The 26,401-nt window shown below is 55.5% G+C and overlaps 8 protein-coding genes across 8 annotated transcripts; 4 read left to right on the plus strand and 4 right to left on the minus strand.

The window, feature by feature from the left end:
- Positions 1-1,195: 1,195 nt before the first annotated feature.
- Positions 1,196-6,172, minus strand: UMAG_03463 (phosphatidate phosphatase PAH1; the record flags this gene model as incomplete). The annotated part of the gene is made up of 1 exon (XM_011391617.1): positions 1,196-6,172. The coding sequence occupies one exon, from the start codon at positions 6,170-6,172 to the stop codon at positions 1,196-1,198; it is 4,977 nt and encodes a 1,658-aa protein (XP_011389919.1).
- Positions 6,173-7,656: 1,484 nt separating this feature from the next.
- Positions 7,657-9,036, plus strand: UMAG_03464 (uncharacterized protein; the record flags this gene model as incomplete). Its single annotated transcript, XM_011391618.1, has 1 exon — positions 7,657-9,036. One exon carries the CDS (start codon positions 7,657-7,659, stop codon positions 9,034-9,036), a length of 1,380 nt encoding a protein of 459 aa, XP_011389920.1.
- A 127-nt stretch (positions 9,037-9,163) lies between these two features.
- Positions 9,164-11,137, minus strand: UMAG_03465 (uncharacterized protein; the record flags this gene model as incomplete). The annotated part of the gene is made up of 1 exon (XM_011391619.1): positions 9,164-11,137. The coding sequence occupies one exon, from the start codon at positions 11,135-11,137 to the stop codon at positions 9,164-9,166; it is 1,974 nt and encodes a 657-aa protein (XP_011389921.1).
- Positions 11,138-11,906: 769 nt separating this feature from the next.
- UMAG_03466 (uncharacterized protein) lies at positions 11,907-14,042 on the plus strand (the record flags this gene model as incomplete). Its single annotated transcript, XM_011391620.1, has 1 exon — positions 11,907-14,042. One exon carries the CDS (start codon positions 11,907-11,909, stop codon positions 14,040-14,042), a length of 2,136 nt encoding a protein of 711 aa, XP_011389922.1.
- Positions 14,043-14,536: 494 nt separating this feature from the next.
- UMAG_03467 (mitochondrial 37S ribosomal protein uS7m) lies at positions 14,537-15,436 on the plus strand (the record flags this gene model as incomplete). Its single annotated transcript, XM_011391621.1, has 1 exon — positions 14,537-15,436. The coding sequence occupies one exon, from the start codon at positions 14,537-14,539 to the stop codon at positions 15,434-15,436; it is 900 nt and encodes a 299-aa protein (XP_011389923.1).
- A 1,090-nt stretch (positions 15,437-16,526) lies between these two features.
- On the plus strand, positions 16,527-17,330 carry UMAG_03468 (uncharacterized protein; the record flags this gene model as incomplete). The annotated part of the gene is made up of 1 exon (XM_011391622.1): positions 16,527-17,330. One exon carries the CDS (start codon positions 16,527-16,529, stop codon positions 17,328-17,330), a length of 804 nt encoding a protein of 267 aa, XP_011389924.1.
- Positions 17,331-17,581: 251 nt separating this feature from the next.
- UMAG_03469 (uncharacterized protein) lies at positions 17,582-21,367 on the minus strand (the record flags this gene model as incomplete). The annotated part of the gene is made up of 1 exon (XM_011391623.1): positions 17,582-21,367. The coding sequence occupies one exon, from the start codon at positions 21,365-21,367 to the stop codon at positions 17,582-17,584; it is 3,786 nt and encodes a 1,261-aa protein (XP_011389925.1).
- A 785-nt stretch (positions 21,368-22,152) lies between these two features.
- UMAG_03470 (calcium-transporting ATPase PMC1) lies at positions 22,153-26,070 on the minus strand (the record flags this gene model as incomplete). The annotated part of the gene is made up of 1 exon (XM_011391624.1): positions 22,153-26,070. The coding sequence occupies one exon, from the start codon at positions 26,068-26,070 to the stop codon at positions 22,153-22,155; it is 3,918 nt and encodes a 1,305-aa protein (XP_011389926.1).
- Between the last annotated feature and the right edge of the window lie 331 nt (positions 26,071-26,401).

Genomic DNA, 26,401 nt, shown 5'->3' on the forward strand with positions numbered 1-26,401 from the left:
TGCAGCTAAAGCACCTAACATCTTGCAGCACACTCGATGATCAACGCGCTTGCCAGCTGCACAGACAATGTCGGCTCTATGATGCTCAAGCTTCCGAAAACGTCACTCTTTCATCCCACCATACACTCTGGAGATATCAGTTAACTTAGTTTAGTTCGCACATTCACATGCATCAATTTCTCGTGATGGCAGTTACCTGCAAGCAGCTTGAAACAGCAAGCTTGCAAGCACTCTGCTACTCCCGAGGCTCTTATCACAGTCTTTGGTGCGAGCGCTTATTAAGTTTCTCGGCTCTGTCTGTAGGGGGGCCTCGAAAACCGCAGCGCACGGGCAACGTGCGCATGTCCATCTCCTGTACTAGTTGCTTGTGCTACGATTCGTGATTGACATGAACGCTGAATCGACGGCGCCGAGCGGCGCTCTGGCTGCTGCGGCATGGACCACATCCTGCATGATTTTCTCGAGCTCGACGACCCAATCCGTGGTCTTCCTTGATGTTGCTGCGGCGAATGCGGCTCTACGGATCGTCGATCGCGCACGCGACGCCTCGTCAGCCCGCATTTGTCGCTCTCCAAATCCGCACAAGCGTGGTCCTTGCTTGCCGTCTCTCGCTCCCGTTAACGCTCCGCGCTTATTGGTCCATGACTACCCGACGCTTGTGTGATTTGGGTACGTGTGCGTGTGATATGGCCCCATCGTCGATTCTCTTCCCCGCTTCCCCGCTTCCTCGCTTCTGCGCGCGAACCCAAAGCGCGCCAGCCCATCTCCTGTATGCTGCCTGTGCCATCGCGACTCCGTCCACAGCCACCGAAACACCAAACATGCGCACAGAATCATGCGCCACCTTCCAAGCTCTCTGCACCCGTATGGTTGGCCAACCAAAAGCTGCGCCACCACGCCACACACATTCAACAATCAACCCATAGCCACGATTGTGACACTTCATCCTGCACAGGGCCTTGAGTCGATCGAAGCCACATACCTCCAGCTCTGGCACGTGGCCGTTTGTCAGAGACTCAAGTTGACCTTGAAAGCGGCTCGACGCCGCACACTACACTGCTCGTTACAATACCACAGTGCAGCCAAGCTACATCTGCGCTTCTATTACGGTTCGGGTGTCGAGACATACAAGCATTCAAGTGGTGAGTGCGCCAACCGAGAAAACGGATGGCGACGAGAAGCGCAACTAACAATACTAGCCCTTCCACTCGAAGCGGATTTCACCGGTCTCGAGGAGCGGGTCGTCGACAACGTCATCTTCATCGTCGTCATACTGTTCATCGGCCTCATCCTCGCTCGGCCTGCTCGTCGCACTCGCCACACGCTGCACCACCATTCTGCTACCTGCATCCGCCTGCACTGCCGCGTCGAAACTGTCCAGCCGACTTCGAGCGCCACCGAAGTCACTCACATCGTCGTTATCATCCACACCCTCCGAGTCGTAAAACTCGTCTTCCTCTTGTCCCTCGTCTTCCTCTTGTCCCTCGTCTTCGCTTTCCATCTCAGGCTCTGCCGTGATCACCGGCCCCACGAGCGGAGACGTAGCCCGAAGCGTGTACGCATCCGACGCATCCGGACTTGCCGCCCTCCTTCGCCAAGGCGCAGTCCACGACGACCCACTCATCGACGTCGAAATTCCGCTCGTTTCCAGCGCTGGCTCCGCCGATGTCGCTCGAGTCTTTCGATCCACCTCGTCTATGTTCGTCCCGGGCCCGATCGTGTTCGCGTGCTCCAATGGCGTCGGCTGCGATCCTTTTCTCGATAGACCCAACGAACCCAACCCGAACCTTGACAGTCGACCGGGCTTATCCTCCACCACACCACCTGCTCCCACCACCCTGCCATCCGTGCCTCCCGAAACAACACCCGAATCAGAAGTAACACTCCTCACACTCCTCAAGCTCCTCCCACTCCTCGCCGACAGCGCTGGACTTACTGGCGGCGTTCCCAACAATTCATCATCTTCCGGCAACTCGACATCCACGATTGCAGGACGCCAATAGTTGAAGTCGTTGAACTCCGGTTTGCGTGGTTCCTTCTCCTCCTTGGCCGTGATAGGAGGAAACATCTGATCCACCAGATCCGTCATGTGAATGTAGGATGACTTGTAGCCGGCCAACTCGAGCAATTCCATCTTGACTTCGCCGTTGGTGTCGATGGTAAAGATGCGCGAAGACGGGATATTCACGCTACGGTACGAAAGCGCGTCCGTGATCCGATTGCCAAAGCCGGCGTAGAACGGGGTAGGGTGCTCTTCCTTCTTCCTTGGAGCGGATAGCGGGTCGACCGAGGCGAGTGTCGGCAGAGACATTGATGATGAAGATGGGCTCAGCTTGTTCCCCGACCTGATGCTGCTCGCGTCCGACGCAGCCGCAGCGTCTTGGAGTGGGTCGGCACTGGCAGTATCGGTCGACGAAGTTGAGGCAGTACCAGCATCGGGGCGTTCATCCACCCCCGCCCCCTTCTGCGCCTTCTCCAACACCTCTGTGTCCAAGCGCTTGTGATCACCTTCCGACTGCGAATGCGCTGTCCTCGGATCCGCACCGAACAGCCTCGCGATATCACGCAGACACGCCATCTTAAACACCTCGGGCTTGCGCAGAATCACCTCCCTGTGCAGACTCGCAATCAAGCGATCCGGAGACATGATGACCGGCCCATCAGGCAGCTGATACCCGTTCTGTCGAATCCCCTTGAGGTAATCCCTGGTCGAATCCGCCTGCCCAATCGCTCTGGAAGTCAGGTACATGATGCGGTACCCATTCCGAGCGATGTCCGTGTACAGCTTGGCCACACCGATATGCGTCCAGTCGCGTCCAATCATGGTGAACACATGTCCGAGCGCATCCGATTTCGTGATGGTCCCGTCAATGTCTGAGACGACGATCTTGTGTTTCGACTCCCACAAAAAGATGCGCGCCGAACACGTGGCGACACCAGAGTACGATGACGTCACCGAAAAGGTGATGCTATTGGACCCTTTGCGCAGATTGAGCGATTTGAGCTGGTCTGAAGTTAGACGCAACGTTTTGGCATACGTCTTACCTTCTCTCTGAGCGGCCACTGCTGCTGCTGACGGCTTTGATGCGATCTCGGAGAGCTTTTCGTCGTCACGTTTATCCGCCTGCAGCAGCGCTGAGTCGGTGTTGGACCTGTGAGGGCAAGCCTCGGGACCTGCCCCTGCACTCGTCGCAGCCTGTGTTGGCTTGGCTGCCCCGGCAACATTCTCGTTGGCCGTCTGCGCATCTGCAGCCGCTTGCTTGAGATCGGGAATGCTCTTGCTGCTCCTCTTGAACCAACGCGACCAGTAGCTCGACGTGGACGACGATACAGCCCCGTCGGCCTCTTGGTCGATGCTAGTTGCCGATGCAAAGCCCGACAGCGTACGGCGGTACAAAGACAGCGTAGCCAGCACAGCCGACGCGTTCTCCCAGGTCAGGTATCGGTCGTGGTAGCGAATCACGAGACGTTCGTCGTTGACCACGTCCTGATCATGTGCAAAGCGCTCAAACGATACGCGGTTCTCGAGGAAAGCATACTCGTCATCCTCTTCATCCTGTCCAAACGTATCGCCGTAGCAGAGACTCAACTCGAATGAGTGCGACGAGTCCTCGAGCTGCAGTAAGAACGTGTACGGCTCCGACTCAGAGCTCGTAAGCTTGCCCTCCACCTCTCCACCCGCTGTGTGTCGACGCAGTGCATCAAGTGCCGATGCATCCGAGGTATGGCCTGCTTCGTATCCGTCAGTGCTTGCAAATCGAGTGTGTCGTCGATCGCTGCTGGGCTGGCCTGTGGGTGTGGATGCCGACGAATCTCCAACAGGGTCTGACCATTGCCAGCGGCTATTGCCCGAGAGACCGAGATGAGCTGCGCTCGTGTCATCCAGGTACACCGGCGGCGCCTCCTCGCTCGGCAAACGCAGATCTCGGAGGCTCGAGACCACTTGAGATACCGAGTAGGAACTCGCCAAACCCTCCGTCGAGTTGTCGATCGAGTTGTGACCAGACGCTGACTTGGCATTCGGCACTTCGGCTTCGGTATCCGACAACGAGAACTCGTGCATGTGACGCGACTTGGTTGAGCTACCATCACGTTGGTATGCAGCTTGCATCTTGTCTTCCGCCCGCTTGTTGCGGCTGGAGAGCGACGAGTATCGACGGAGCGACTCTGTGGTTCTGGGCTGGCGTCTGCCTCTGGAGCGCCCATCACCACCGTTGTCAGTGGTCCTGTTCATGCGAGCAAGCCGTGCCAAGTCACGCGACAGCTCGAGCTCGTCTTGATGGCCGCTCTGTCCGGAAAGTGCACCGAGATGCGAGGATCCGTACCGCGAGTTGAACTTGGATAGGTTAGCAGCAGCAGTATCATCTAGGCTTTCACGGCGAGCATCACGTTCTCGGCTCTGCGGGCGGCAAGATCGTTGAGCACGGTAGTCGACCGAGAAGCTGGGTCGGTGGGATCGCGAGCCTGAGCCACGTCGCATTGCTGTGGTCGATGTGCCAGGAAGAGAGACTTTGTGTCGATGACCCGGGCCGTTGAGCAAATCTGGGTGACCATTGCGCCCCTTACCACCATGACGCCGACTCAGAGGCATTTCGTCAGCAAAGCGATGGCCTTCTTGGTATGCTAGATCTTCGCCATCTGGGGTCAATTTGTATCCGTCCATGTCGAGCATGTATTGTAGGTCTTCTTTACGATGCTTAACTTTGACGGTGCCCACAACGTCATCGTCGTTGGCCCGATCATTTGCTACAGAGCCTACAGGGCCGACCTTTTGAGGCTGATTGTCATTTTTTTCATCAACGGCTGTATGGTCGTCGTCATTATCGTCGTTTTTGCTGACGTCGTCCGTGCGGCGCCGTTGCTCCTGTCGCAATCTGTGTCGATGGACGTGAGTAGAGGCATCTGACATGGCGGGTTCGATAGTTTTATTGCCATTGGCGATGGGGACCGGCTTGAGACGTTTTCCACCGAGGTACTCAGAGTGATGGATGGATGCGACCGATTTGGTCTTGCTCTTTGATTTCGAGCCTGTGCTAGCGCCGAATGGCGCCGGATAGGCCTCCTCGCCAAAGTCAATGCTGAGAATACTGTCTTCATCATTCAAGCTTTGTGCTTCGTCCTCGACCACCTCCATGGCCTTTTGCTGGAGTTGCCTCTCAAGTTTTTCAGTCAGGTTGGCTGGCTGTATGAAAGTCGAGGATTCGATTGCGCCTTGGTGCTCTTGTTGTCGCTGCTTTCCCTGTGCATCGCCTTGTTCAGGTTCGTAATGGTGAGCGTCTGCACGATCCTCGTCGACTGGAGCGCCCGTCATGGTATTGGCATGGTCGGAGCGTTGCGCCTTCTTGGCCGTCTTGTCCAGACGAGCGTTGCTGGTACCGCCGATGACAGCCATGCCAGCAGCGCCGATGACACCGCTTGCTTTCGAGGCGGCGGAGCCGACCTTGTTCAGTATTGAGTCGGAACCTGCAGCAGCGCCCGAGCCGATCTTGCTAGTGTCGAATGGAACGTTGAGATCGCCCTGGTCGTTTGGCTGACCGCTTTGCTTGTTTTCTTTAAGCTTGGATTTCGAATTTCGGTCTGGATCGGTGGAGGTGAGGTCGGATTCGTGCGTTTCAGCCAGGGGCTGTTCGGCTTGTCCGAGCTCGAGTGGTTCTACTTCGGTGACTGAGCCGTTCCGTGCATCGGCTTCGTCGGCGTCTTCTGGCGAGGTGACAGGACTGGAAGCTGCACTGAGGATTGGACTCGTCACCAAGTCGGCGGGAATGCTGTTACGCTCTTCTTCGTCATCGATCTCGAGCACGAAAAACGCTTCGCCGGCCTCGCCGACCTTCATGGCGAATGGGAGAGGGTCTGTGGAATTGTTGAGATGAAGCGTAACTTTTCTCTCGCCTGGACGAAGTACGCTCATCTTGCCGAAGCGGACGTGAAAGGGCGTACTTGCGAGCTCGGTGGTCTGACGTTTTACAGTCTTGTACTTGCGCTCCTGTTCGGGAAGCTTGCTACGCTCTGACTCAGAGAGCACATTGCCTTGCCCATCGACTTCGACCTGTTCCTCGATGTCGACGATTCTCTCGACAACAATCACATCGATGGCTCCACTCAAGGTTGCGGGATTGATGTTGGGGGTGATCGTGTTGTACACCGTAGACACGAATTTTCCGACGTACTGCATTGTGACGATCAGCAAGTGCTAGCTGCACGAACAACAATGAGAGCGTCGCTGATGATGGTCAGCTCAAGGAAACTGTGTTCGATCTCGACTGTGTTGAGCGCTTGATCACCAAGATTGTCGCTGGTTGGAGCGATTCTTCAGAGAGTATTGCTCGACATGCGCTCCAGGCGTCTCGATCTGTCTTGTTGCTCTCGTCTAGGCGGCTGAAGCTGAATGTGATCCAGATGATGCTGGCTCGTTCAAGAGCCTGCGATGCGCAAGAAGAAGAGCAATTCTGGCTTGAGAATGCTCAGCACGAGCCGCGTTGGCAACTCTGCGTCAGGAGCCAAATTGGTCGAGGGTTGTCGGAATGACCGAAAGTGGGACTCAGGAAAGCGAATCTGCTTGCTCAGAATTTGGTCGACCGATAAGTGTGCAAAGGTGATGAGCGAAAAGGAGGGTATGATGTAGGAAGTTTGGGGCCAGGAAAGGGAAGCGATGGGGTAAGGCCAGTCCACAGGGAGTTTAACGAGCACGGAGGGTTCATCGATCCGGATCGATGTAAAACGTGCTCCACTTGGTCACTTCGCACTCAGCGTGCTCCTGCATCGTAAGCGGTTCACCTAACTTAATTTCCTTTGAAAGTCCAACTTGACTGACCAGCACTCACGACTTACGACTCACAGGCGTGAGGACTGGTCACACGCTAACTTTGTGATTTGTGAGCTGAATCACGAATGTGAATCTAATTTTGGAAAGCGAGTCGAGTCCGTTTCTCGATAGTTAGTTAGCAGGCAGCCACGCAACACCGCACGGACAACAGGTGCCGGGCGCCTCTTCTCATTAGACCGTGAACCCTTTTTCGTGACGTCGGTTATTATGAGCTGATATTTTCGGGGCAGCAGGTCGTCTCTCCGAATCTCATCGGAGTTCATCACGGTCCTTTGCTGTGGAGGCACAAGGCACGAGATGGTGAGACCTCTACGATGCGTCCAAAGCAGCGACTGTCATCGAAACACATGACCATAAACACATTACGGATTCACGATTGTGATTCGTGATTGTTGAGATTCACGACCATCATGTTTCTCTCGCTCAAGTCAAGCTCACTCGTGACTGCTCGTGACTGACCATGCTTTCGTCCAAGCTCGCACCTAGTTTAGTATACTGTATCTTCGATGAGAAAGACTGCAAAAAATATAAATATAAATAGAAAGTCGACGACCGATGCCGAGCGAATCACGAATCACGAATCGGACTGCAGCTGCGAAACGCGCGTCCACCGGCTAACAAAATCGTGAAAATCGTGGATCGTGAATCACAATCACGAATCGCGAACCATGAAATCGCGAGTCCCGGCCACGGCTGCTGACTCTGAAAAGGAACAGCCGACAGTTTAGCCGGCGGCGGGTTGCTTATACCCTCGTTGTTCTCTTTTGCTAAGTGATATCCTTTTCCGACCTTCTGATCATTGTTCGTTCTTCACTGCTGCTGACCGGCCGGCCATGTCGTCCATTTCAGAGAGTATCGGTTTTCTTGGCAGCTTCTCGTCAACTCATCCACATGCCGCATCACTAATCTCCCCAAGTCCGTTCAAATCTGAACCGTCGGGGGCCACCAAAGATGCACTGATCCATATTGCTGTAGCGCAAGTAATCCCGGACGAATCCGGGTTGCACGCCGACGCTACCAACGGGCAGGCCACAGCGGGTCTCGAGAAATTGGAGTTGTGGGCTTCGGCAGCAGCATCCAAAGGTGCCGATGTGGTTGTTTTCCCCGAGTACTTTCTGAGTGGAGCAACACATGATCTTTGGAGACGGGTGCGGTCGGCACAGCGCAAAGAAGCTGTCCAAGCCCAAGATCAACAAGCAGTCCGACAAGCGGATATGCAGATGCAACACTATCCTGAGCAAGCACAGCTTGATGCACAAGGTGGCGAGAAGGCCTGGATCGAAATCATCATCCATGTGGCTAAGAAGTATGACATCGACATTGTTGCCGGAACCGTCGTCGAGCTGGGTACGCAACCGCATGCTGAGATCCTAGCCAAACATCCTGTCTCGCAAAATCCGTCGTTAGAGCCCGAGAAATCGGCTAGTAGCCAACACGATCAGATCCCACACCGACCAGCGAACAAGTCCAAGGGGAACGTGGAAGAAGATCACGAAAATGCCCTCTTCAATACGTCTTACTACATTTCTCGTCAGGGCCAAGTTTTGCACCGTTACACAAAACAAAACCTCTGGCATCCCGAACGTGAAACGCTTCTGCAATCACAGTCAGCCACTCATCCCGAACAACACTCGGGAGCATCCACTTTTGTCATTGAGACTAAGCGCGGTACACGCTTGCGTGCGGCTATGGCCATCTGTTGGGATCTCGCATGGTATTCAAGATTCTACCAGATGATTTGTCCACCTTACGCAGTCGGGCAAATTTCCGACCTGGACAAAGCAGGACAAGCTCTTGGACCAGACATCATCTTTGCTCCGACATGTTGGTACGCTTCGGACGGTGGTGCAAAAGCGCTTTTGTGGAATGGAGTAGGCGAAGCGCAAATGTTGGATAGCTTGTGTTTGACAAGAGCGGTGGAGCTCGAGGCCGTGCTGGTCATGTGCAACGTCTCGGGGCCCAAGTTGGATGCAGAAGCGGTGGAAGAGCTGAAAAATCGGTTGAAAAGTCAACATGCGCATGGCGCCAGCGATGACGAATTCGAGACACCACTGATTGGATTGGGCAGGAGCAGAATTTGCGCCCCCTTCTTGAATGTGGTTGCTGAGATACCAGATGAGAGACAGGCCATGTTGTTACAAACGGTGGATCTGAACTTGCTCATCGATGCGAGGGAGATGTATCGCATGAGGTACGATCATGCGCAGAGGTGATGGCTCTCGTGGGTGATGTCAGTCATCAGAACTAAAGAGCGAGACGTGACTGTCACAAGTATGCGTTGAAACGAGTGCGAGGTGTGTGGCTGGTAAACAGTACGTGAGCGATTGAATTGGAATGGCGTTAACGCTGTGACCCGGTATGACGAGCCTTGACCACAGGCGGTCCATTCTCGCCATTGCTATCACTCAAATCTTCGTCCCCAACATTAAATATATGTTCTTCCACATCATCATCGTCATCTTCGACATGCTTGCCGCCAACGAGCCGTTCGAGCTCGTGGTTGTTGCTGGTTTCGTCGGTGTCGCCGTTGCCAGTGGTGCTGCGAGAAGCACCAAGCTCGGTGGTGGTTGCAAGACGCAGCGCGCCACCTCGACCGATACGATTCCTGTTCAGGCGACGTTGCTTTCGTGCTCGCAGCAACAACCATGTACCAATACCTACGGCAATGAGCAGCACCATAAGCGCAAACGAGCCAGCATCGTAGTACGCTCTCCATCTGGCTTCCTCTGCTACCTCTTCTTCTGTCTTGCCTGATCCAGGGATGACGCGAGAACCATCCTTGCCGATCTGGGCAATTCCGCCACCCCCGCCAGTGATCAGCACTCGATCGGGTTCGTTTCCCACGCGCGATGGGATGAGGGCATTAGGACCAGCGACTTTCATATAGTCGATACCCATGAAGCGCACTATCATGTCATGGCTTTCGATCGGCTTGTCTACACCCACCATGTGACTGGCACCCTTAATTCCGACGTAGGTCAAATTCCTCGCGGTACGCCATGTGCCGGCGTGTGTGCCATTAACGTACCAGTCTTGCGCCGGCTGCTTGTCGTCGAAGCCTTTGGCTCCTCCCCACTCAAGGTTTTCAGCTGCGCGCTGCACACCAATGGCATTGCAGATGAGATCTTCCTCTCCCGCGAACAGCAATACCTTGACTCCGCTGTCGAGCAACTCGGGTAACAGCTGCACCGAGGGTGGCGAAGTAGTATCGGTTCGCATCGCAGAACCCACATTAGCATTGCATTCCACCCACGCCTCGGGTTTATGATGCTCATCGACGTGCAATGCTTTGCGCACATCTGGACGCCGCAGATAGTCATACATTGCGGGGAGCGTTGTTGGCCAATTCATGCCACACGCTGGCGAAGAGTCGCTGAGACGCACGTCATAGACATTGATGCACGTATAGCCCGACGCTCCTTGCGTTTTGGTGGTAGTACTAGCAATGATGGTCTGGAGGATCAACTCGCACTTGCCAATCTCGCGCTGGTTGCTCTTGTCGAGCTCTTCGTGACAGGCTTTGACGAGGCCAGCGACGTGCTTGTATTCGCCCGACGAAGTGGTCCAAATGTTTTTTTGCACCATAGTCTCGAGCTCGGTGCCGTACTGACTCTTGGGATCGATAAAGCCGTTTCCGATGGCGATGCCTTTGAGAGAGACGGGTGGCTTGGGCGACTTGACGATGGCTTTGGCTGTGTAAGGGATGTACTGGCCAGCGAAGCTCTCTCCAGCCAAGTAAACATCGACACCGCTGCCCTGACTGCCGTATTCAAGCTCGACGTCGCGTGAGTATTCGGGATAGACTTGGACGAACTGCTCCAGAAAATGCACTACTTCATCGGCAGCCTGCGGTAAAGACTTGGTGTATGCATTGGTGTTGACATAGCTGAAACCGGTGCCCGCGGGCTGATCGAGGAAAAGAATGTCGGCATACTCGTTCCAGCTTGCACCGTCCTTGACCCACACAAGACCGCCTTTGCCGTCCATTCTCCAAGCGCCCACCTCCATCATAGCACCGTCAAACGAGGAGCAACCGGGACCTCCATTGAACCAAATAATGAGCTTGCGCTTTGCGGGCACATGTCGTGCTCGTAGCAGAAGAAAGAAAAGATGTGCATTGTCTTTGGGCTGACCGTCGGCTTCTATGGGTCGAGCTGGCAGATAGCCTGCTGACATCTGCAACGGATGTGCGAGAGCGGTTGAAGACGAAGATTCCGCATGAAGATCCGGAAGACCGGGGACATGGAAGGAGGCAGCAGCTGGTATAGGGATGCCACGCCGCAACAGCACCTCGCGGGGATCCAATAGCGGCATCGTCCTTGAACTATACGACCAACGCCCTGGCGATTCGGGCTCAAGGGTCCAATCAATGCAATGTTGCAGCTGCTACGCGCAAATGGTGGTTGGAAGGGCGGCCAGCAAGTGGCGAAAGCTGACTTGTGTCAACGTCTAATCTCGTCTGAAACGGCGGTTCGCTTTGGTGTTGATGGTGGTGATAAGCACAAGCGCGGAGTGTAAAAGTTGAAAGCTTGGCCAGCAGCCGCTGCCGAAATGGAATCGTGAATCACGAAGGGCAGTGGCCGAGACTCCTTACAGCACACAAAGAGAGCTGTGTTGATCTTCGCACTGTGCACTCGTGACTGTGCCAGGTACTCTACAGTCACAAAGTACAATCACAATCACAGATCACGAATCAATCACGAACAAGTTAACATGTCTGTGCGTTTTCTTTCGTGTTCACGGATTTACCTCCAGAGACACACACACAGACTCACGACTCACGACTCGTGAATCAGAGCGACACACAGGGGAACGCACATTCCGTGTCAACAACCCTCGTGATACCGGAACACGGAACTTGGAATTCCGGCAAGAATGTTAGAGCAGAAAAATTGTAGCTCGAATCGTGAATCGTGAATCGTGAATCGTGAATCAGGGTCCATTCTCAGGTCAATCGTGAATCGTGAATCGTATCGTGATTGTTGCCCCTCCCATCATCCCATCACAGTGCAGCAGGCGATCATCGATAAGAAAGCGGCTCTTTCTCTGGGATGCGCTACTGCGCTGACCCAGCACCGTCATCATGGACGGTCCATCCACGGATCCACACACTGATCCGCAAGTCGTCCTGCGTCGACTCATAGAGCAAGCTCAGGCGAGTACAGCCTCCTCGCATCTACAGCCTGACAGTGAATCGACATGCAGCGCTGAACCAACCAGTGACATAGAGGACGATGATACAGACAGCTCATATGACAGCTCGGAATGCTCTGCTGCTCTCGACACATGTCTGCTACCACCTTCAGCATCGACTGATCAAGGTAGCCAACTGCTTTCAAGCGAACAGATATCGGCTACGCTATCAGTTATCACCGCAGATCGCCGCGAGCTCGCCACTCTCTCACAGCACAAAAAACTCCTCTCGACTGCTCGAAAACGCAACGGCAAGTATCAACAGTCGCTTGAAAAGTCGCTTCGTTTTCTTTCCAAGACACGCGAAGAGCTCAAATCCGTACTTCATTCGCTCGATGTAGCTGACGTTGTCGACGCCGAAGATCAGTCTCTCGAAGTCATCCGCACCTGCAAGCAAGCCGAAGATGCAGCAGCAGAGTGTCCCTTTCGAGTGTCAATGGTGCAGCAGGTTCCTCTGTTGCGTCTGCAGTCAATTGAACGTGCCGAGTACGACGATATGCTTGGATCCAGGCTGTGGCTCGACTTCGAAGACGCGCAGCTGCGCTCAGCTGTAAGCGCTGTCGCGTTGAAAGCGCACGCTATTGCGCTCAGCTTGGACCCTTCTTTTCGCGGAGATGCGCTGGCTGAAGCTGCTAAGCTGGATGAGGTGTCGGCGCTACGACTTGCCGAATCGATGGATGTGGATCACAAGCCAGCTTCCGAACCGTCCTCTTCGGGCCAAGGAAGAGGCGCAAACAAAGGGCTCGACTGGCCTACCATCTCTGCTCGTGTTCCCACGCGTAGTTTGGAAGAAGTCAGGACACGCTGGTATGGCGTTCTTCGCCCCAGCGTCAACACCACAGCATGGGATCAGCAAGAAATCGAGGACCTGCTCCGCATTGCAACCCCATTTCTAGCGGCTCATTTCTCTCAATCTGCGGTAAGGCAGATTCAGGATCAAGTTGAAGAAACAGAGGCTGTGACTTCAACATCGCAACATCCTTCGCATTCACTGCAGTCTCCCGTACCTTGGCAGAAGGTCGCCCGGCAACTTGGGACCGGCCGGACTCCGCATGCTTGCTTCGTTGCTTTTTGCAGTGCAATCGTCCATCGCGATCAGCCAGACATGACGTCAGCAGAGGATGACAATATCAAACAACTCTTTTCGCTCTTTCGCGGCGCGTGGCGCTTCATGGCATTGCACGCTTCTGCAAGTCCCAACCTCTCATTATCCTCAATCATTCCGGAATACGGCTCGAAATCAATCACCAAATCGCAGGATGATCGGCCCGCATCGCTGCTCGGCAAAGTGGGACGCGATGCTCAGCTCCTCTACCGTCGCTTTCGCAACACGACAGATCCAGCGCTTGCCAGTGGCTCCTGGTCGATTGACGAAGACCTTTCTCTGATCCAAGCCATCCAACAAGTGGGAGACGATAGTTGGACGGCTGTATCGGCTCGAATCCCAGGTCGCACCTCGACCCAGGCTCGCGAGCGTTGGAATCGACGTCTGAAGCAGGTTGTAGCTGAAGCAGGTCCGGCTGCAACCGACGAACAGATCACCGAACTTATTCAGGGCAAAAAGAAACTCAAGTGGACATCGGCCATGGACGCCGTAGTACTGTCGTGTCTCGACGACGAGTGGCGCACCAAAGATGGCCAGACTTTTGCCAATGTCGCCAGCTATGTATCGGGTCAAATCGGCATGCAACTTTCGGATAAGAGCGTACGCGATCGCGTCAAAGTCTTGCGTGGTAACAGAGATGGGCGACTTTCTCAGAGAGGCGATGCGAAGCCGGACAAGCCGATGGAGAGCGAGCAGGACGGGGAGACGGGCGAGGACGAAAGTTGCCGCAGTGGCGCTGCTGGACAGAATGAGCAGAAAGCCATAAGTGGCGAGAATAGGACTGACAAAGCAGGAGCTAGCACTTTGGCTGTCCCAGGCGAGCCAGATGCAAGCGCGCAACAAATCAGCAGTGCTGGCTCGAACCCACAGCCGCGCGCGCGAATCACGATTTTGCCCGGCGCCAAGCGTCGCAAGCTTTGATCCACCGATTGCGTTTGTCGTTTCCCTTTCATTCGCTCTCTTTCACCCTCTGGTTCGATCCTGTGAGGGAATCGGGAATGCTCGAAGCTGCCAGCAACGTGCTACCCGTCAGTGGCACACGGCAAGCGATTCTTTGTTGTTAAGACCAGGTTGAACAATTTGCATCTCTTTACTCGTGACTGTGTTCTTCATTCACGATTGGCCCGATGCCGTCCGATTAAATTTCTTTGTTTTCCGATACTTTAGCTTTGCGCGCATTTTGGGTGGCATCACGTGCGAGCGCCAGGGTGTGAGACTTTTTTCCGTCTTTCTTCTTGACGTCTTGCAGGACCTCAAGGTTGTGATCACGACACCATTAATCACGTTCGGATTCGGGCATCCTGTGTTGTCAAGTCTTGACACGCAAGCCAGTTTGCACGCAACGACTTACGACGTATCTACGACCGGTTGAATCACAAATTAGCGCATAGGCAGTGCGTGTTACTTTGGGAAGGATGGCATGTTTGCTTCGTACCGCTGTTTTACGGACGGCTAGCTCGGTGTCGGTTGGTGGGCCGTCCAAGATGGTGGCAGATGCAGCAAGGTTCTCAACATCGACGAGTATTTTTATTGCGGACGACAAGAAGGATGCATCATTCGCACGCGATCATCGACCACATTCAGCTGCTGGAGTTGGACCGGCTGGTGCAACCTCGTCGTCGCTGCATGCTAAGCAAGAGAAGCTCGGCGTGGAATCAGGTTTGTCTGGAGGCAAAACGCAACAAGATGCGATCAATTCTGCGATGGGTGTGCTCGACCGGCTTGCGAGGGACGTCGCTTCGAATCGAACAAGCGATTCGGCCTCGGTCGCTGGATCTCAACCCGGCTCGGATGCATCAGGAATCACGACAGCAATCACGACTCCCTCAACACCGCTTGCTGCAGTACACGATTCTACCATCGGCCCCATCTACTCGCCCTCGACGCTGCCACCTTGTACCGATCCGACATTAGAGTTCTTGACCAACCTGCTTATGAAGGACGGTAAAAAGGCACAGGCTCAACGCTTCATCACGCGCACTCTCTCGATTATTTCGTCGGTGACCAACTCGAACCCTCTACCGCTGATCCACGATGCCATCTACAAAGCGGCACCTTTGGTCAAGGTGCAGAGCAAGAAACAGGGTGGTAAGAGCTTGCAAGTGCCAGTAGCTCTGACGCAAAGACAAAGTACCAGAAAGGCGTTGACGTGGATCATCGAGGCAAGCAAGAAACGACCCGATCGAGAGTTGGAGCGAAGATTGGCCGCCGAATTTCTGGCTGTGGTCGAAGGAACAAGTAGCGCCATTGTCAAGAAGGAGGAACAGCACAAGATTGCTACGGTCAACAGGGCGAATGCTGCGGTCAGGATTTGAGAGTATGGCGAATCAGACACTTTTAGAAATGCTTCAATGTGGACACACGATTCTGAGCAGACATATGCATTTTGATCGTGCTCCCCCATACGTCGTGCGAGTTTGTGATGCAGAAAAGCAGAGCAGCTATCGGTGCTTGAGCTGAGAGCCGAAGGATTCGAGTTGCGGATTCGTCGGTCCCGAACCGCTCATCGGACGAGACCTTCTCTCCTCAGGGTAAGAGAGTTGCAATCTGAATTGTTCTAGCCTCGTCGACGGCACTGTCTTTCACCGAGTGCGCCTGCCTTTGTGAGCTTTCTAGTAGCGTGCGCCTGGCATCGCAATCGAGCTTCTCTCTATTCTGCGACGTTCCAACTTAGACTCAGAGAGCCTAGCGTGTCTCGGCGCATGACACTCTGCTGCGCGTGTTCGGGTTTGCCGACAGCCGAACATGGTCTAACTGACACAAACACGAAAAGCTGTGACGCTGCGAGAAGGGTGCATCACACAGTTAGCGCAAACTAAGCGCGACACCTTCACGCTTTGCATCTCGCTTTGTTTGAGGTCGATTGCCCCGATCTCCGATCCAGCCGAACATAGCGCGTCTTGACGAGTTGCAGTCAAAACAGTCACGAGTGGATTCGAGATTCGAGATTGCAATGCGTGTCGCAACATACAAGATATTTTTGGGGTAAAATGCCACAATGACGAATACTGTATATCACAGAATCACGATTGGGCACGGTGACGGAACGCGGTGATTTTGATTCAAGCCATGCTATTTTTAGTGACGAGTCACCAGTAACAGCAGTTGCGTGAGTGCGGTGGTGCGTGGGTGTTCCCGGTCGTGGGTTGATAAGTTAGTTGAATTCGTGATTCACAATTCAGAAACGTGAATTTTGAGATGCTGCATGCTTGGCGCGTGCATGTTATTGAAGCGAGTTGGCGGAGGCGACATGCTGTGTGCTCCAACGTGTATGAATCGTGAATCTGGTGGGAAAAAGAATCAAAGGTGTGGCATGCGACAAGTGGGCGTAAACAAGCTCGGTTTAGGGAACCCACCTTGCTTGTTGCTCATCATCCACGATTATCCTTCAAGCATTCAATCAAGATGACGAAACGGTATCTGGTGCCTGCGCTGGTGCTCTCGTTCGTGTCAATGATCCTGCTGGTGCTGGTGACGATTTCGACACCGACCACCTTGTCTGACAGCACGCCATTCGACTTTGTTCGCAGCACGAGGTTGGATGGGGTGGTTGATCTGTCGCCCAACTCGAACCGCGATCGACCGATCGGTGCGCTCAAGTTCGGCACGTGGGGCTACTGCTCTGCTCTGAACGGCACGTCTAACTTTGCGTGCTTCAAACACTCGCACGGCTACAGCGCTACGTTTGGTATCAACTCGAACAACACAGCGACGGCAGCTAGGGAATCGGTTACGATCGGATCGTCGTGGACTCGAGGGCTTGCGGTTCACGTTGTCGCGTTCGTAGCCGCCCTGATTGCACTCGTGCTTACCGCGATTCCCAAACAGGTGGTTCGACTCGCCGCTATCGTCGTCAACGCGATTGCTGCACTGTTGGCTTTGATCGCTTTCTGCATCGACATTGCTCTCTTCGTCTACGTTCAACGCCAGATGAAAAAAATCACCGATTCCCCATCCACGCATCCAGGTCCTGCTTTTTACATGGCACTTATCGCTATCCCCATCGCTGTAGCCGCTACCGTCTTCACCTGGCTCAACTGGAAAAGCGAAAGCCTAGACCGCGTCGTCACCGACGGCTACGACTACCCCGCTGCCCCCGAATGGGAACGTCACCAGATGCAACCCACCTCCTCCACCACCGAAGCCACTCAAAGTGCTAGTGCACAGAAAGTGCTCGATGCATACCAAGAGTCCCAGACTCGACCTTAATTTCGTCGCTGCTCGCCACATACTATGTCTTAGCCTTTATTCTTCTAGCTCGATCTGCCATGCCACCCCACATTCGTTTGCACACTCGACGCTTGGCGCATATCCACACTCGCACACACAAACACCGAGCGTGATCAAGTGGTCTTGAGATATTCCTCCACGAATCGTATCGCAGATGGTCGATGAATCATGAATCATGGTCGAATGCCTCAGCTCTCCGCTCTCCGCTCTCAGCTCGAAGGTCGAAGCTGCTAAGCGAACTCGCTGCCAAAGATTGCATTTACCTTGTTAGCCAGGTGCCATGCAGCGGTGGCGGAGACTAAGCCTGCGAGCTGACCGCCGACACTTGCGACGACGGCAAGGAGCACTCTAGGTGTCCACACCTTGAACAGCATGAGGTGGCGTCTGAAGAGGAGAGCTGAGAGCGCTGCGGATGTGAGCAACAGAAAAGTGTTGAAGATGGCGAGTGTAGTGAGCGCTGAGAGGAGGTGTTGTGGGAGCGGCATTCGACGGCCGGAACCACGCGGAAGAGGCGTCGTGTTCCAGAGGACAGCCAGGACGGTGAGTAGGCACGGAAGCACGGTCAGAGCGCCGAATGAGTTGAGCATCACCAGGAGCGGGGAGCTTGGGTAGGTGAGCGTTGGTGAGCTGACAAATGCCACGCGCCATTGGATGGATGCTAACGTGGATTGGTGGCCAGTAGAGAAGAAGAGCAGGTAGCACAGGTGCAGTAAGCTCATCAGTGCGCCTGATGTCAGGTGTGGCGCTTTCACCGTCGCGGCTACCGATGACTCTGGTTGATCTTGTCGATGCGCTGCAGCCTGCTCGGCAGCTATCCTCTGCCGGAACAAGATCACCACATCCCGCTCGGCGTCTGTCAGCTCGACACACACCGACGCGGCCACCCACCCGACCGCCAACGCCACCTGTCCACTCGGCTGTGTCACCACCCACACCAAGCTCACCGCAACACCGACCAGAAGCAGAAAGCTCGAGCCCAAGCTGTTGGCGTATCCGAGGATCGTCACTTTCTGCTTCTCCGCCTCGTTCGCTTCTTGCTGCGCGCGCACCGTCTGCGTGCGGATCTCGAGACACAACGGCGCGAAAATCCAAAACACCAGCGCGAGCGCCAGCACTACAAAGTCGAGTTTCACCATCCAATGTTTAATCCACTCAAGCCTGTTCGCCCAACCGCTGCGTTGGATAGCGTCGAGCGGAACAGCATAGTCGAGCGCCCAATGGCCCGCTCCGATCATCAATGTAGGCCGCCACACCCACGTGAACATGCGCGGGGCTATACCGACAAAGCTCTTGCTCTGCTTCAAGAATGTCGCCACGACACTGGGGAGCGCATACGCAAGCGCGTACGCCAGCGCGATCGTGTACGGGCTGTTGAGCGCCGCACCGGTGGTGGACGTGGAAGCGAAAAACGTTGATTCACAATTCGCCGCCTGTTCTTCCCTGCACACTCGCGGCACGGCCGCGAGCCGAACGAGAACGAGCGCCAAAAGCGTCAGCAGACCCGAGCGCAAACGCAGGTGCGTGGTTGGTGACGCTCCCACCAACAGCACGCCCCTTACGAGCAGCAGAGATGCTAGAGCGAGCAGAACAAACCGATCTTCAAATACGAGCAATGAGTTAGACGCAAACAGCGCGGCGTGCATCAGGAGCAAGATCCAGCCTGCAGAGTCCAGCAGCCGGCTTGTGGCCGGACCGCAGCTCCCGCCTTGGCATTCCGATGACCGCGAAAGCGTACGCGCCAGGTGTGACGCAAGCAGCCAGAGTTGAGAAGCGATGCTTGCGCCAACAAGGATGCTGTCGACAAGCGTCAGCGGTTTCACGATAGATACCAGCACCGCAGGTAGTGGTAATAACACGCTTCCATGCAACACCGCTCCGATCGCTGCGCCAACCAGCGCGGGGCGTGAGATGGACCTCCACACCACAGCATGAAGCTCTTGAGTCGTGGTTGTCCTTCTCACCACTTGAGTCAGCACCGTCGAGGCTGGATCCTGCTCCGTAGTAGCAGCAGCTGGTAGAACACCAATCAAGCCGTTTATTGCACCGTCTCTGACCACCCACGCCACTGCCAGCGCACCGAGCAACACGATCAGCCCCAGCACAATGCCGACCATGTCGAACTGCGCCCACACCTCTCGTGCCCTGGCCAAACTGATCCGGTTGAACGCATGGTACGCCTGTGCTGCGCTCCTCATTGCTTCTTCCACCTCAGCTTGCGTTGTGGCGTCTCCACTGGCGTGCACAAGACGCGCCAGTTGCGCATCCGCTCTGACCGCGTTGAGCCAGAGTGCGTCGAATTCTGGCTGGAAAGCGGCGAAATCGGGCGATTTGGTGGCATACGCGTTAAGGTAGGTGCGCATCTGCGTAGATGTGATGCGGAGCGCTCGTAGCAACGTATCTGGATGTGCAAACAGATCGGGTATGATGCTACCGAGGCTGTTGTAGGGTACAGGCAGACCGAGGAGGATCGAGATGGTGGGGACGAGGTCGATCTGTGGGATGCTTCGGTGACCAGCGCTCGAGTAGGGAGGTGACGGAAGCGCGCTGAATGGTATCCGGCTCGGCAGAACTGCTTCAACTTGTGGTGTCGAGATGTACTCGGCTGGGTGCATTTGCAACTGCTTGTTGCGACCAGGGTAGCCAAATGAGCGTTTCGAGTAGACCCATATGCCAGCTCCAACCTCGAGTTCAGCGTCACCGCCGTGATCGCCGCGCTCGTCCATTCCGTGATCGCCCATGACGACCACCAGCGTCTCTTGATCGACGGCATCCGTGATGTTTCTAAGCAAATCCTGCATCTCTTGCAATTTGAGCTTCATTTTGGGATGCGAAGCGCCGAATCGATGTCCGACGTGATCTACACCCAACGTATGTCCCACGAGCAAACGCCACGAGTCATGTACGCCAGCGACGCGATCCGGATGATGCGTCTGGAGAAAAGGCAAGAGCTTGGACTCGACGCCACGATCGACCGTGTCGAGATCTTCGACGTTAAACGAGTCGTAAGTCCACGTCGTGTTTGAATCGAACAGGTGCGGCAAGACCGTGTTCCACGTATCGTCGCCTGCAAATACCAAGCCTGCGCTGCTGTTGAGATCGGGCTCGCCCAAGTCGGAGCCCAAGTCGGGGGAAAGAATGGAGCGTTTGAATTGTGCAATCCAGTTATCCTCGTTGATCTGACCGACACGTGTGCCGGCCGAGCCAAAGTTGGCGCCTGCCTCGACAAACGTTGGCAGCGTTCCGGTGGTGAGCCCTTTGAGCCGCTGAAGTGTAGTTGTTGGCGGATCAGCGGTAAAGTGCGCCAGGAACGAGGCTGGACCTGGACTATCAGCGGATGCTGAGATGGCGTGTGTCTCGGTGAGCTGAGCGGGCAGAGAAAGAACATTGTGGTAGTACGGATTCGGTTGCCATTCACTGCGCACTGGAGCTCCGCGAGTAGCATTAGTCAGCGGAGGAGGTGGCGGAGCAATAAAGTCGTATCGCAGAGCATCAATGATGAGAACCACGGCCTTGGCGTGGGTTGGAGGCAAGATGCATTCACCGTTTCCCGTGACTGGATGCAAAGCTGTGTGTGCCCAGTTGAGCAGTGAAGCATCATCCGAGCTTTGTGGAGGGATGGGCAAGGACCAATGCGGGAGTGCAGGAGTACTGCACTGATTCCAACCCTGCAGCTCATGCCGCGAGAGCAAAAAGCCATTGATGAACAACCACACGCCGACGAGCGTGTACACCAGGATCAAGCCGAGCAAGCTCACGACGCTGAGGAACGCGTTGTTGGGCGAGACGGCTTTCTGCGGTACTCTATCCGGATGTCTCGCTGCATAGGACGAGTGCGACGAGTGCGAAGAGTGCGAAGAGTGCGAAGAGTGCGACGAGTGACGTCGATGACGAAGTGAACTGCCAAAGGCGGGATGTAGTTGTGTTGCGGGTGGTGGGAGGAGCACGGATTCGTTTCTGCGCCTCACGTCGGCGAGCGTTGGCGCTGGATTGGGCGCCGACGTTGACGATGCTGACATTGCGCCTTTGGATTCGCGCGCCAACAATGCTTCTCGGATCATCAACCACTCGGCAAGTCCAAGAGCATGTTGATGTCGCAAGAAAGCGTCCACCGCTTCGACATGCAATCCCGTCAAACACGCAACTCACGAATCACGAATCGTGAATCGTAAATGTGGAGGAAACGTGAAAATGCGTAGAATCTAACACTCCCGACTGAACACCAAAAGCCCTGAAACCTGAAACCTGAAAGTGAACCATGAACAAGTCACGAGTGGTGAGTGGTAGAATCATGAACCATGCCGTGATCCCCACTGAGCTTGCTGAGCTGGTGCGCAAGCAACATGTCGGCCGTGTGCCAGGCGGGAACGTCGATGACTTGTCCTTGTCGCCATTGGCACGTCCCAGAGCGATGTCTCGAGCTGGTGCGCTGGTACCAGATCGAGGCCGAGTGCTGCCTGCTACGTGCTGCGCCTCATTCGTGATACACAACTCGCGTCTTTGGAGCGCCGTGGATGCAGCCGCCCAACAAGCTCGCATGCCGCCATTCGAAGGCGCAGGTCGTGGTACCAGATCGAGGCCGAGTGCTGCCTGCTACGTGCTGCGCCTCATTCGTGATACACAACTCGCGTCTTTGGAGCGCCGTGGATGCAGCCGCCCAACAAGCTCGCATGCCGCCATTCGAAGGCGCAGGTCGAAAGACAAAGCCAGATTGATCTGCGTTACATGTACACTATTTACAAGATCTCAACCAAGCTATATACAAAAAGTATTTACAAAAGACGCCTTTCGGCTTACGTCCACATTACTTGGACGAGGCACTCGACTTGAGTCTCCTGAGCAGGTCGTCGTCGGCGCTCGTATCTGGGTGGAAGGTGATCTTACCGTCCTTGAACAAGGTAACCGTGTCGACTGGAGACTCGTTGCTCTGCGGTTGCTGCTGCAGCTTGGTCGACTTCTTCGCCTCGCCAGTCGAGTCCGAGGGGGACGAGCGCCAGTTGCCACCGATGCTGGCGACGACGAAACCAGGGACCATGGCGAGCACACTCTGGTGGCGGAAGTTGGCCGTCTGGAGCTGGCGCTCACGCGACTCGTAGATGCGCGGCGTCGCGCGGATACGCCCGCCTCGGATACTGCGGAACGAGTTGAGCTGCTCGCCCACCTGTCCGATCGCTGGAAGCCATTCGGAAAACGTTCGTGCACGTGCAGCCTTGCCATCCTCTGAGCCCGTCTCGGACACGGGTGCAGGAAGAGCATTGGGGTCCGACATGATCTTGTGCCTGATCAGGAAGTCCTCGATTGGCTGCGTAGGGATCAATCGGATCAAAACTGCCAAAGGCCACGACACGGCACCAACAACGATTGACACAGCCCAGTCGCGTCCCGTCAGTCGGATTACCGAGAACGCAGCACCACCGATAAACATGATCAGCACCTGGAACCCGATCTCGATCGCCAAGATGCCCAAGAACCACGGGTTCTTGTGCAAGTTGCTAAAGATGTTGAGCTTGCGAGTGAGCGAACGCGAGTTGACCTGGTTGAACAGCTGACACCACACAAACGTGTTGAACACGATCGCCGACAGCTCCGTGTCGCTGCGCTGCTGCTTGTACGGCGTGCTCATGTCCATGTTGAGAATCGACTTGCCCGCAAAGTTGAGCACCAAGATGACCGCAAACTGGTAGATCGACTGACCCACGATCATCTTCCACATGTCGGTCGAGATGAGCGGTGCGGTGCGTCGGTCGGGCTTTCGGTCAAGTAGGTCCGGTGTAGCAGGATCCGTGGCCAGTGCAAGAGCGGCGAGCGTGTCCATGATCAGGTTGATCCAGAGCAGCTGCACCGCCTTGAGCGCCGATGTGCCTTCCTCGGAAGCGACGGCAGTGACAAACGTGACAATGACGGCAGAAATGTTGACTGAAAGCTGGAACTGCAGGAACTTTCGCACCGCATCGTTGACACAGCGTCCCCACATGATGGCGCTGACGATCGAAGCAAAGTTGTCGTCCATCAGAATGATATCTGAGGCCTCTTTAGCCACCTCGGTACCGGCGATACCCATCGAGAAACCGACGTTGGCCGTCTTGAGCGCGGGACCGTCGTTGGTGCCGTCACCGGTTACACCAACCACCTCGCCGAGGCTCTTGAGCGATTCGACCAAGATCTTCTTGTCTTCCGGCGACGATCGCGCCAGCACCTGCAGCTTGGGGACCACCTCCAACATGTCGGCGCGGCTCAGTTTGCGGAAGACGGGACCCTCCATGACGATACCGCCAGGCGTGTAGATACCACACTGGGTGGCGATCGACTTGGCAGTAAGTACGTTGTCACCAGTGCACATCTTGACCTGTACACCAGCACGTCGGCATGCTTCGACTGCGTCCGTGACACCAGGTCGAAGAGGATCCTCGATGGCGGCGATGGCGACCAGCGTCAGATCCTGAGCGAGCGAGGCGTACTCGACGTCACCGGCCTCGTCAAAGTCGGCATCCTTGGGAGGGAAAGACTCAAGATCGCGGTAGACAAGCGCGAGCGTTCGCAGCGTCTGGTTGGCGAAGCCAGTGATGGTAGAGTTGACCTTGTCGAGCTTGGCAGCGTCGAGTTGTTCGATCTCGATCTGGTCCGTGTCGGCAGCGGTGACTTCGACGTGGCGAGTGCAGAGACGGGTGAGAACTTCACTGGCACCTTTGAGGTAGATGCGGAAACCACCCTCGGGACGCTTGACGACGACACCCATGGCTTTGCGTTCGGAGCTGAAGGGGATCATCTGCACGACTTCGGCTCGTTCTCGTGATGCGCGGTAGTCTTCCCAGTTGAGCTCCTTGGCCATCTTGAGCAGAGCGGTCTCGGTCTTAGAACCAACAAAGCCGTTTTCCTTCTTCTTGTCGTCGGTAGCAGACTTGTTGCTCGCTGTCCACTTGAACAGGCTCGAAAGACCGTGCTTTTTAACGGCAACGACCGGGTTGGTAACCTCTTCGTTAGCAGCGCCGTCGGCCTCGGCCTCTTCAAAGGCGGTCGAGTTGATGGCAATGCTGTCGTTGAGAAGTCTCTGGAGGGGAATGCTGATCGACTGGTTGAGCTCGCCCTGTTCAACGATGCGAGTCTGGGATGTAGAGCCAGCATCGTGTTCAGTCTCGACACGCTTGCGATTAGCCTCGAGACGGTCGGCAAACTTAAAGTTGACACCGATGCTACCGGCAACGACGCTCATCTCGTTCTGAGTCAAGGTACCAGTCTTGTCGGTGCAGACGACACTGGCGTTGGCCATGGTCTCACAAGCGCCAAGCAGACGGACTAGCAAGTTCATGTTGGTCATGCGCTTGGTGGCGAAAGCGAGCGCGAGCGTGACGGCGAGAGGCAGACCTTCGGGTACGGCGACAACCACTACGGTGACGGCGATGATGAGAATGTCGATGAAATCCTGGCCCCATTCGTTCGACGAGCGACCGGGGGTGCGGGCAAGGTGGACAAAGAAGCGAATCATGAGGGCAGTGAAAAGGACGATACCGGCGGTAGTGCCGAGCCAGGCGATCAAATCGGCCAGACGGTTGAGCTTGGACTGCAGAGGCGTGTCTTCGGCATCGCTGCGGAGCGATAGCATGAGCTTGCCGTTGAAGCTGGTGGGACCGACGGCGATGACGACGTACTCGCCGACACCTTCGAGCACCTTGGAACCAGAGATGAGAAAGCAGTCGCGGTTCTTGGGCTTCTCGTTGTTGCGACGAGCCTCTTCAAAGTCGGCAATGCATTCGTCGTAGGTAACCTTGCGGATCATGTCAGACTCACCGGTGGCGCCCGACTCATCACACTTGACGTTGTGACCGCGGAGGAAGATACCGTCGCAGGGGACAATCTCACCAGGCTCGAGCTGGAGAATGTCACCAACAACAACATCGTAGACCGACATGAGTGCGGGCTTTCCTTGACGCAGGACCTTGACGTCACGCTGTTCCTTTTTGGCGTTGAGCTTCTTGAACTGGCGCTCCTTCTGGTAGTCGTTGACGGAACCGACGAGATCGACAATGATGACAGCGATAAGAATGGCGAGACCCTCGACCCAATCAATGTGAATGGATTCGCAGAGAGTTTCGACGCCATTGACAACACAGGCGACCTCCTCGGGAGGGAGCGTGCTGGTGTAGATACCAAGAGCCAGAGAGACGACGGCGGCGGCACAGAGCAAGATAAGGATCTTATCTTGGAGAGCAAGCCACATGAGGAGGAGGAGGCTGTTGGACTTGCGTTCGGGGAGGAGGTTTTTGCCAAAGACGCGGACGCGGTCCTCCTCGGAAGCCTCGATAAAGTTGGGATCGCGCGTGTTGAGGGCGTGGGTGGCAGAGGGAGCGCTCTCAATGTCGTGGGTGGTGTCAGCACCAGCCTCGATGGTTTTGGTGCCGCCGAGGTCGAGACCGCGGTGCTCGTCAGTGCCAAGAGCGGCAAGGACGCCCTGGATACCGCCCATATCGCGGAGCTTGTCTACGCTCTTGGGGTCGAGCAGATCGGCGAGCTCGATGGGGCGGAAAGGGAAGGGACGAGGGTCAACGTTGCGCTGACGCTCACGCTCGGCAGCGAGCGCCTTTGCCTGTGCCTCTCGACGACCGGATTTGGTGATGCCCTTGAACGACATTTTGAGACGGCCCAGGAAGCCGGTAGGCGCGTCGTCGGCATCGGCTGCAGTAGCAGCGACGGACGACTCGAGTTGCTTTTCGATGCTAGCCGACATAATGGGCAAGCAGTCGCGGATGCGGCGGAGCTAAAGACGAGTTCAAGCTTGAACAAGAGAGAGAGAGAGAGAGAGAGGAGGGGAAACCTTTTCTTTTGCGGGATCAGGCCCTGGCCGATTCGGTCGGTCGGGAGTTGGCTCTGACGAGCGTGAGGATGATCGCGAAGAGCTAGAGGTTCACGCTTGCATGTTCCGAGGGTGGTGGTCAAGGTAGAGGTGGGGAGGGAAACGCAGTTATAGGATAGCCAAGGGGGAAAGAAGAATCAATGGTGACGATGGATGTCGGTGTCAACTATATACGCTACGGAGATTGAAAGGAACAAGAGCGAGG

The sequence above is a fragment of the Mycosarcoma maydis genome, chromosome 9 (genome assembly GCF_000328475.2).
Source record: "Mycosarcoma maydis chromosome 9, whole genome shotgun sequence".
NCBI classification, from domain to species: Eukaryota; Fungi; Basidiomycota; class Ustilaginomycetes; order Ustilaginales; genus Mycosarcoma; species Mycosarcoma maydis.